Source organism: Perca fluviatilis, chromosome 17 (genome assembly GCF_010015445.1).
Source record: "Perca fluviatilis chromosome 17, GENO_Pfluv_1.0, whole genome shotgun sequence".
In the NCBI taxonomy this organism is placed as follows: domain Eukaryota; kingdom Metazoa; phylum Chordata; class Actinopteri; order Perciformes; family Percidae; genus Perca; species Perca fluviatilis.
This window is the reverse complement of record NC_053128.1, coordinates 18,857,042-18,868,352: the sequence shown is the minus strand read 5'-3', so window position 1 is coordinate 18,868,352 and position 11,311 is coordinate 18,857,042. Positions and strand designations below refer to the sequence as shown.

Genomic DNA, 11,311 nt, shown 5'->3' with positions numbered 1-11,311 from the left:
GTTCACTGTGTGTGTGTGTGTGTGTGTGTGTGTGTGTGTGTGTGTGTGTGTGTGTGTGTGTGTGTGTGTGTGTGTGTGTGTGTGTGTGTGTGTGTGTGTGTGTGTGTGTGTGTGTGTGTGTGTTTCGACTGAAGGCAGCACACCGGCAGGCATGGGCTTGCCACCGTGGGACAAAGTGGATAATCTGGCAAAGCGAGACTACTTTAGGGAACACCAACACCCTAACTTTACCAGAAAGTCAAGCTCATTAAGGTAGCCTTCCTGAGAGTGATACCCGACCACAATAAAATTATGCAAAAAAAAAAACGTAATCACTAACCTACCAATTCTGAAAGTTGTTGTTCTTAAAGATGATTTTGCTGCAGCTAACGTTATAGCTAATCGAACAACCCCCATCTTGTATTTCATCATCGTTTGTAGATTTAATTATTTGGCGTATATCCTAAATGTCTCTATATTTTATCCTAAAAATAACATTTTCCTCTGTGATATATGACCTGATTGGATTAAGTTTATTTGAAGCTAAAATGTGCGTTATACTGATAGATAGATAGATAGATAGATAGATAGATAGATAGATAGATAGATAGATAGATAGATAGATAGATAGAGCAGTTATAGGAATGTATGAGGGAGATTTGGCCTATATTTAGGCCTGGAAATACGAAATGCATTACAGTTAGGCTACAATGCATCACCTACATTAAAATACAATGTAGTTCAGTTTCTAGTCATAGTTATTTTGGGTTTTAGTACTTATTTCTTCTTTATGTTGTGGTTCTTCTGTGATTTGGATGCTGTAGCGGTGGAATTTTTCTGTGGGATAAATAAAGTACTCTACCTTTTTATGGTATGCTGTACGGATTGTAAAGCCCTTGGAGATTTGTAATTTTGGGCAATATGAATACAATTGTCTTGGCAGATTTCCACATCAATTATTTGTGTGCACGTCTTTTAGGATTGTATTGAGTGTTTTCACTTTGCATTTGTGTGCTTTTATTCCCTGTAAAGCTGTTTGCAACATTGTTAAGTGCATCATTGTTATTATAATTTGTTTATTTATTTCCGAATTTACTGTGATATGGCAGTGAAGCAGGTTTATGCATTTTTTGTGGCATAGTGTTGGTATGCTCTCTAGTGGTCAGCGAATAAAGCACATACTTCTCAGCTTATGCAGATACTGTGAATTTAAAACCACTGAGCAATTTATGGCCCAGGGATAAGAAGTGAATAGTTTATCTTGCCCTGCTCTGCAAGTTTACACCTGAAGATGTGTCACTCATCTTGTTGTCTTGTTTCTTGTCTACCTAAACATGGCATCTCGCCTGAGGCTGAGGTTTTCATAAAGCCAACTCAAGGCAATGAAGATTAAAAAAATAAAAAGACTGAAAATTGTGAGTTGACCATGAACAGTTTTAATTAGAACAAAAAAAATGTTGATAGTCAATGACGATAGTCCTTTACCAGTGTTTACTCCTGGCTCCACTATTCTTTTGTACTGATCTCTCAAGTTGTTACTTCACGGAGCTTTGGTCACTAACTTATGGCTCACCACACCTAGAATAAGCAACAATATATGACTCAAAATGTCAAAATATAAAAACAAGGTTTTTAGAAGGATGATTGTATTAAATGTCCATACAATTTGCTGTGGATATACCTTTTCTCTAGCACCACCATCAGGCCAATATTTTCAGATGTACAGAAAAATATCAAACACTAAGGAGCAGATCGACGTTGAAATTATTGAGCACATTTTTGCTACCTAGAGGATGCGGATTAGTCATTTAATTAGTTAGTCAATCGACATTAATCAGCAACGCTTTTGATAATCAAATACAAACTTAATAACATTAGTCCTTTTTTTAAGCAAACACCAATGATTGCCTGCATGGTTTGAGCTATGAAATGATAATGTTAAAGTGATAATTGCATGTTTCTCTTTGTCATAGACTATGGTCTAACAGATTAGGTCAGTAGATTAATCAATAATAAAGAATAATCGTTAGTTGCAGACCTATTTCTTATGTTCCAATAGTTTCTTTTCTGGTCTTCTACTGAAAGTAAGCAGGTTAGGCAGGAGATTAAGAGGTTTTGCAGCAGTAGGTGAAAACCCTTGTGAATTTTGGTCAGTCTATAGATTACATATCTGGACATTTGTTATGCACACAAAGGTCGAACACTGCATACTTATTTGGTAGAGTAAGATTATAGCATGATCCACAGTTTCAAACAGCACAGGAATGAGTAAACTAGGGTGTCGGCATTGTAGAGTATTTTGTGAAACATTTTAATCACAGTGTTTTTTCACAATATTTTAGTAGTCAAGGCATTCCAAGGTTACTCCCTTTTGATTGAATGTGTCCTACTAATTTATTACTTGAAATTATGTAATATTACTTTGTTAAACTGTCTTAATTTTTTTTAAAGAAATAACATTACTGACTATTTCAGCTCTATGATGTGTATTGTACCCTTTTATTTGTGCATACTTTGTTAAAAAAAAACATACATTCATCTGTAAAAGGCATGACACATTCTACAGATTACTATTAACTGTACTTAGCCAGTGAAGCTAGATGTTTACATTCTACAGCATAGGTCAGCTGGATTTTATTTCAGCTATAGTGCATGTCAATATATGGTTATAAACTAATGGGAAGCCCAGCAGCAAAATCCCCCTGTGCAATGTGATTGAACCGCTGAAGTGCACTTGTCCTTTATGTAAAGCTGCAGTACATACCTTTAAATCATCTTCACATAACTGGATAAGCAAATGGCTCAGGAAATATTGGAATTAAAGTTCAAAGACATCTCAACCGGGGGTTTCAATTTCAAGGAAGAACACCCTTTAAAATGAATGGCCTCAACCTTTGAGGCAACTGTACCATGTAACCCTGCTAATAAAGTCATACATTCAACAGATCCATATTATTAATGGACTTCTGTCATCCTGGTGTCTCAGATGGCCAATTCACATGCACTGTGTGTCCTGGTTTTAAATCCTGTGTGGGACATCTATTGATGTCATCTCCTTCTCTTTCTCTACAGTCTTTATCTGTATTTACCCTTGCTGCTCTTTAATGCATGCAACAATTACAAAATAAATGGGATTTGGTGGGTTAAAAATAAGAATTAGAGGAAAATAGATCTCTCCTCAATCTGCTTCCAGAATCCTGACAGCACTTTGAAGTTGATTTACAAATAATTATATCAACATACTATTTTTGTTCTGCAGGCTCTAACATTTGTAGTACAACTTCTGGAAGGCAATGTTAATCATGCATGTGCTATAATGCATGTACAAATATAAAAATGGAACTCTTAATATCTTTTAGGCTTTTCAATAAAGTGAAAGAATGGGCTTTTATGTTCCATGATGTGGTAAGATTATAGGAAGTTATAGGATGCCATTTATAACAAATAGTATTTGCAAGCTTTAAGAAGATGGGGCAAAGAAATGTGTTGAGAGCTATATGAAAAGTTTATTTCCACAACAAATACACAATAACGTCTTTAGTTTAAGATTTAACAGTAGCACCAATAGCAACAAATACTGAGTATTCAAATAAGGAAAAGGTACAACATTTTAGTGATTGCTGCTGTGCCAATTCATTTCCTGAGAACATGCTGCCTTTTTTCTTGTAAAAAAAGGATGAACGGATGATAAATAGATAAATCAGAGTGTCAAGTGTCTTCATGACCTACCACATCTGGTAGCTGAAATGCACTATGACTTACTTTGGTTAGCAACTGCAGTGAATTAAAGTTTTGGGTTGCATAACGCTTAATTACTATGGTGCCTGAACTCATGATACAGCACATAATGTCAGCAACTTTCAAAACCTGATAAACAATGGTATATGGCGTATTATGATAATGAGTTGTGCAATGATACATACATGTGTTATGTACTTAATGAACTTGCTTATGGTGCATTATAGAGAAATAATGAAAGAAATAGTTACCACATTTTCTCATTGCTTATTTAAATGAGCAATAGATAGCCTTAGTTACAAAATAAACAAATGTACAAAAATATGCTTTCTCACAGAAATAAACAAGAAACACTCCAAATAGAGTCAAACTTTGCTCTCTCTGCAAATTGATAATAAATATGGATGGTCTTTCATTAGTTGTTCTTGGTATAATGTTGTTTATTGGCTAGCTTGACAACAGGTTAGCTCAGTGGGTAGAGTGGGAACACATATACTAAGAGGTTTATGCCTTGATGCAGAAGGTCCAGGGTTCAAGTCTGACCTCGGATGATTTCCTGCATGTCTTCCCTCTCTCTCTCCCCCTTTCATTGCCTTCCTATTATTAAAGGCAAAAAAGTGCATAATGTTTTATTTATTTATTTTATTTATTTTGAACTTTAACGGTCATTTTAAGTTAAGGTTCCGTTTGTAATTGTTTCACTGTGACAGTGTCATACCGAGCATGTGCCTCTAAACCAAAAACAATTGGGGTAGCATTATTATGCATGTTAACAACAAGTGTTAACATGAGAGGTGTGTGCCAGGATTATTAGAGCAGTTGTGTATATAAACCTTAACCTATATGGCACAAACACCTATAAACAAATGTACTTGGTTGCAGTGCATTGCCAAACAGTTGAGATAAAAGTTTCGACAGCTGCTTCAAAAGATTACCTCAGCATTCTTGAACAAAGAAAAAAAACTTGTTTACTTGCTGTGTCACAGTCACACATAGCCACATAGACAAATAAACATATCCAGCATTTAGCTTAGAAATCTTTGCACAGACTCAAATCCTTGAGCAGAACTGGCAAGAGGCTGTATATTGAGCAACAGTTCTCTCTGTCTGCTCTGTGTGGTTTGTTTTTCCTCACAATAGTCATGGTTTAAGTTGGGTCTGATGATCGCTTGGGAGTGCACACATACAGTATTGTCCAGAGAGTCTGGCTGGATGAGGTCCTTAGGCTCCTTCACTTCTTTCTCCTTCTGAACTTGCTGTCCCTCTCTCTGTTCATGTTCACCCTCTTTTTCCTCATCTTCCTGTGTGTTCTCTTTATTCCAACTGTTAGGATTCTCCTCCCTTCTCTTCCCCAATGCCCATGGCATGACTGTGCTGACAGACTCAGGTGATGGGGTGTGGTCACATCTGTTCAGTGATCCTCGCTCTGGCATGTGGATCTAGAACAAAATTTAAATCAAATACAAAAGTAATCAACATGACATAGCCCTTTTTATGGATACATCATTGTGCTAAAATGTTTTGCCAATAAGGCCTTTGACTCTGAGATTATTCAAATCTAAAATCAACAAATATAATGATGAGCACCTGCCCTACCTGTTCCTGGCTTTGGCTTCCCTTTCCTATGGCCTGCTTAGCTAATGACTTGTGCTCTTTGTCCCTCAGAGACCCGAGGGAATAGCTGGACCTCACACATTGGCTCTGGTTGATAGAGTCCAGCTCCACATCACTCCAAACCTGCTACAAGGGACATGAGACATTCCATGATATATATATATATATATATATGTATGTGTGGTTGTACTGCTGCCTGTCTTGGCCAGGACACTCTTGAAAATGGACACATCACTTTCTGTGCATTTGATTTCAGCACACCACTGATGTTGCTGTCATGTCCTGTGTTTGCTTATACTCTTTAAAACCTAGTGCAGAGGCCAAACTCACTGTGTCTGTCGTAGACATGGAAGAAACTCTGTGAAACTTGGTTTTGAAGACTGATGACTGTCTGCTCAGCCCCAACTCCCTGATGGAAGATTCGCTGCCTGATATGCACTTCCTCCGTGAGACCTGGGCTAGGAAGTGCAGACAGGGAACCTTTTCTGCCATGGTGTCCCTGTTGAAAAATAATGATCTCTCAGCAAAACCTCTATATTCTTCCCAAGCTTAGGTTACTGATTAGTTGGATGACTGCACTTACCTGTATTTAGAGTGAATGATGGCATAGATAATAGGGTTGTAAATGGTTGATGCCTTGGCTATAACAGCAGGGACAGCTTTGGAATAGGGACTGAGGATTCTTCCATATCTGAAAGGTGTAAAGTGTTTTTAAAAAGTAAAACATCACCTGTGACTAGACTTGTACTGTAGTTTGGCCTATTGCATAGCACTTCATCATGCCGGCTATAATGATATCTACAAGAGGTGGAACATGGGTAATGGTTACAGCTGAAATGAATTACACAGTGCAACCAAGCATCCTATATGTTTTATGCCTGAATATAAAACCAAATCAAAACCCTAATAATTACCTATCTGTACACAAAAGAATTATTGGATCATAAAGAGCTATTGTCATACTGTATATTTACCCAGCCCAGGCGATGAGGGTGACACATGTATAGGGCGACCAGGAAAGCACATACACTATGATGACCACAAAGGCAATCTTGGCCAGCTTCCATTCAGTCTTGATGGACTGCTGCTGGATAAGAGTTGACTTCCTCAGCTGATTCCCAAACTTCTCCACATCTCTGTTAGGACAGGAAGAAGAAATAATGGGATTTTGTAGTTAATATATAAGTCTACTTAGTGGCTAAATAAAAATAAACATTGCAAAAGTTCAATTCAATATACTGTTTGCAGACAGGTTTTATTATGTAATGTATGAGGACATTGGACACAAATGCAGAAACAGTGAGACACGTGGCACAGCAAGGCAGACAATGTAACAAACAGGCAGGCAACATACGCAGGGTTCATCAGATTTTTCCTATTTCTTCAATAAATAAAGAGCTCCATGGATTTATCAATACACAGTTAGGCTACTGATATTTCAGAGCCATGGTCGGGGCCGTAGACAATAACTTGCACAAACCTCGGTCAGATAAAGATCAGGAGTCAGGCAGACAACTTTTTTAACTAAACATCCCCTCTGCTGCTACTAGGGGATAGAGAGGGGGGAGGGCAGGTTAACAAGGGCATGAATTTGACTGACTACAACCTAGAAGGTCTACAGAATATTCATCATAGCATTGTACCAAGATATCAACGTTAGCCTTACAGAGAGCAATACTAACATTGTGTCCAGGTATTCCTTTAATCAACGTTGCCCTTAAGGTAAACACTAAAAGGATATTCTATGGTAACTTGGTTGTGTCCTACAGCAAAGTCTTTAAGGGTAACCCTGAAATGGGAAACCGCTATGCTGAGGAGTGAATTTGCTAATGTGTGTGGAAGGCTACTGGTGGACAGGCAAGAAATAGCCGCATATGAGAAACAGACAAATATACACGCGTGCACAAAGAGAAATTACAGAAGGAAAGGACTAGAGGGAGATGTGGAAGCCACCATCACAATTTATAAAGTGCTTATATTTAACAATTTGCATTGCAGTAATGTCAAACCTAATACACAAGAAATACATTGCAGTAGATTGTTGATGTGAAGATGTGACAGTAGAGTCAATGGTATTAGGCTGTTCTGTACAGTTACTAAGTAGACTTGCTTTAAATAGCAGCATTTCAAGTATTTTTAGCGTGTTTAGTACATTAAAGCTATAGTGCGCAACTATTTTGTATTAATCAGATGATACAAAGCAAATTAAAGCCCACAGAACTGTCTCTGTATTTCTCAGTATGGCTATGTTTACAAAATGGTGTAGTCCGGTGACATTTGCACGTTTGAGTTATGCGTATTACTTCACCGCTGAGAGAGACGAAGAGGACATAAACATTACAAGTTAATTACCTCTTCTGAAGAGTCTATCATGTTTTTTAATCCTCCGTCCTCCTTGATTTGACAGGTGAAACGCTACCAGCAACTTTGTGGAGGAGGGGTGGGGGTGTTGCGTGATCACAAAAGGCTTGCGTCATGTGGATGAAAGCGGTGTTCTCATTACTTTGAATTCCTCATGGGAGCAACAGAAACAACGCACTATAGCTTTAAAGTGCTGCATGTTGACCTAGGTTAATTTATTTACCTGCTTGCATGGCGGATTGCCAGGAACATGCACAGATAACAATAGGATATAATGCCCAGAGGGATGAAGAATGCAAAGCAGCATAGCATCAAAGTATAACTTTTATTTGCAGGAGTAGATGTCATGTAGTCCCATGTGCATGAGGTCATCAGGCCCTCCGGTATGTATGAACCTTGATGGAAAAAATAAAGAGGGATAAGAAGGAAGTGTAAGGTCTAAAGGTATAAACGGAGTATAGTTAAATTTAAAAACAGTGAGGAGTTGAGAGAATAAGGTACTTACTCCACCCTAAAAGGGGTGCAAGGCTCCAGGCTAGTGAGTACAGCCAGACCAGAGCAATAACGAGGCAAGTGCGTCTCTTGGAGGTCCACCGTATGGCCTGCAGAGGCTTGGTGATGACAATGTAGCGATCTAGAGAGATGGCCAGAAGGTTTATCATGGAAGTGAGTCCAAACAAAGCTCCACAGAAGGCGTACATTTTACAGCCTGTGGAGGGAAAGAAAGAAGAGAGCATTTCATTCATGTTTGTTTCTTCTGATTTGAAGACTTTGTATTACAAGCATACGTGATATGAATAGACAGGACTTCAAATTGGGATTCACACTGTTCACACTGTTCATATAGCCCAGGGTGTATGTTTGATTTCAGAATTCAGATTACTTGGGGTTCAGGAACTAAATACTATTATAATTTTACATAAATTTCTCATGACTAAACATAATAGCAGCAACAGATTCTAACCAAACGCATTCTGAAAATAACTTAAATTATTGCATGGTAAAAGCAGATGTTTTTTTCATAAGATTTTATTGACATAAATTGGTACTATTTCATACATAGCTGTATACATAAAAAAACATTGATAGATACATAAAGAATGTAGCTATTTTCATAGTGCATACTGTATAATTGAATGTGAAAAAAATACCTGTTTCACCAAAAATCCACCCTTGGTAAAGGGAGTTCACGAAGAAGATGGGTGACTGTGTAATTGCCATGAGGAAGTCACTGACTGCTTGGTTCATGATGAAATAGTTGGGGGCAGTCCGTAGCTTCTTGTTACTGTAACACATGAAGATTGAAAGATGCTCAGCATCCCACAAATCAATATACCAATTGTGTCAACTTGTTTCTATAAATTGTGACATCATGTGGGAACCATATGTGCCAGCAAGCGTACTTCTTGTAATTTTTAACAGAGAGCTGACAAGAACATTTTGCCCAGTAAGCCATGCTATTCTACTTTGTTACTATGTTAAGATAAATGTAAATGTAATGTATTTCTGGCTCTGAATTAAAATCCAGAGTGGGGTTTCATTACAATTAGAATCTAATTGTTTTTGAAAGCTTGTTTTTTAAATTACTTTTTCTCCAGAGTGCACAGATATGCAGAGATGCAAGGAGTCCCTTGCCAATGCAATATCCATTCAATAACTCTCAAACCCTCATCCCTCTTAACTTGACTCAACCTCCCTTACCATTAGGGAGTGGAAATAAATAACACTGGCACATCCATACACCCACATTTAATAGTACCATTACTCTCTTACTAAAGCAAGTTCAGACCAAAGAGTCATCCAAGATAAAAGATTGCAACTCTTACCAGGAAAATCACAAGATCTGAAACTTTCCTGGGCACATAAAATAGAGAAACACAAACACATATTCAATACCATTTCAGTAGTCAGTGGACTCCATTGTTGACTCATTGTGGCAAGCAATACCTTTTAGTCAGTAATGACAATGATTTTCTTCAGCAGCTGGGATGAAAAGTTATATTGGATTTTCATCAGGAAAGAATTATAAACGACCTTTAAATTGAGATGTATTGTTGGGAGGACAGTAGGAAAACACCATCAACCAGAAAGGTAAATCCACCAGCACCAGTGTTTTTTCTAAGGCTGTGAGTTGGCACAAATGGTCATGTTGTAGGTCATGTTGTAGTGCATGGTTATGGTACTTGATGACCGTCTCTTATCATGCAATTGCTCACTGCACACACGTACACACCTCAGATTGCTCTTTTGGCAACAATCTGCATAATCATAGCTAATGCCTTTGTTATATTGAAATAAGCCGCCAGAAGTGTGGAGGACTACCAATGTGTGGGGATTTTTTTCTATTTGGTGAACGAGGAAAATCTGAAGATCACCTAAATCGAGTTCTTCCTTTTGTAAATGCAGGCTTCAGAATATTAACTATTCATAGCAGCCGTTGATGTCTTTCTCCTGTCAAGTGTCAGAGTAATCTGTGAGTGAACAGTTTACACTCACATTTATTACATTGTATTTACCATGACATAAAAGGTATATTGAGTGTATAGGGACTCAGATGGTGAATGAACATTTGTTCCAACTGAAATGAAAACAATAATACCATATGTGTCCTTGTCCTGGATATCTAAACCTTAGACCAGTGATCATATAGTGTAGTGCCATAACTGAATATTTACTTAAATAGTTACATCAGCTCCATTTAGCCTGTGGGCATCCTCCTAGTTTTGCCCACTGACTGTAAAAAGACATTTCACAGACAGATTAGTTGGAGTCCATTTGTATGTTTACATGCAGGTGAGTGGTAAAGTGTAACTGGAGTGGAGATCGAGCGATGCGACATTTTAGATAGATGTCACTGGAGGTTGGATGTTAATGCAGAAAGCATGTCAGGGCCAGGATTTTATCTAACACTTGGTCCTTCACTGCATTCAGTGGAATACTATATACCCAGGAGTAGCCATAGTGCATATACTGTATGTAACATACACACTGGTATTGCTACATTCAGACATTCAATTCAACTATATTTTTCATGTACTTTCAAGTAAAAAAGAATGCAAAAATTGACATCAGAGTTTTTGGTCCTAAATGTGTGTTAAATGTAAAAAAAAAAAAATTACAAAAGAAATTAAGAAAAAACACTACACCAAGAAATGAAAGCCAGAGAGAGTTATACCAAGAGATATTATTATTATTATTACTATTATTATTATTACAATTGTTGAATGTATGCATTGATTGATCTAATACGGTTAGAAAATCAATGAGGTGCTTCCTGCCATTGAATGCCTGCAGGCTTGTGTGAAGACCTTTCTGCCTGTGCTTGTGACATCCTTCCTTATGCAAGAACACACTGTTTTCCCCCATTCTGTGCTCTACATCTCTGCAACGCCAAAACACTGCAGAGTGTACTGTGCAGGGTTGAAAGTACATCACATGAACTGCTTAAACTGTGTTAAAGTGTTGACTTTAAGTTTATTTTGCTAGTCTCTAAAACCTACGCACTGGTATATAATAATATATAATAATAGTCACTGAATAGTTATTCAATATGTAAATATATTCAATTAGATATATTATAGAATTTATTATAGCATAATCCAGTCAGATATCTTAAACA

The 11,311-nt window shown here is 37.5% G+C and overlaps 1 protein-coding gene across 3 annotated transcripts; it reads right to left on the bottom strand.

Moving 5' to 3' along the window:
- Positions 1–3,465: 3,465 nt before the first annotated feature.
- Positions 3,466–9,085, bottom strand: opn4xa (opsin 4xa). 3 transcript variants are annotated; one of them, XM_039778932.1, is made up of 8 exons: positions 8,844–9,085; positions 8,198–8,401; positions 7,916–8,087; positions 6,306–6,467; positions 5,915–6,022; positions 5,662–5,830; positions 5,314–5,457; positions 3,466–5,156 (listed from the first exon to the last, which is right to left on the bottom strand). In XM_039778932.1, exons 1-8 carry the CDS (start codon positions 8,986–8,988, stop codon positions 4,743–4,745), a joined length of 1,518 nt encoding a protein of 505 aa, XP_039634866.1. In that variant the 5' UTR covers positions 8,989–9,085; the 3' UTR covers positions 3,466–4,742. The 3 variants fall into 3 exon arrangements, with proteins under 3 accessions (XP_039634866.1, XP_039634867.1, XP_039634868.1); XM_039778933.1 differs by having other exon boundaries at positions 5,314–5,454; XM_039778934.1 differs by having other exon boundaries at positions 8,198–8,326.
- Positions 9,086–11,311: the final 2,226 nt, after the last annotated feature.

Bases quoted from the DNA above. Each gene is read 5' to 3' on its own strand.
- opn4xa (XM_039778932.1), bottom strand. From the start codon at position 8,988: ATGTGTTACAGTAACAAGAAGCTACGGACTGCCCCCAACTATTTCATC. The intron at 8,088-8,197 runs GTAAGTACCTTA...TTTTCCATCAAG, and splicing joins TGCACCCCTTTTAGGGTGGA to GTTCATACATACCGGAGGGC. The intron at 5,458-5,661 runs GTGAGTTTGGCC...TGTCCCTTGTAG, and splicing joins CCATGTCTACGACAGACACA to CAGGTTTGGAGTGATGTGGA.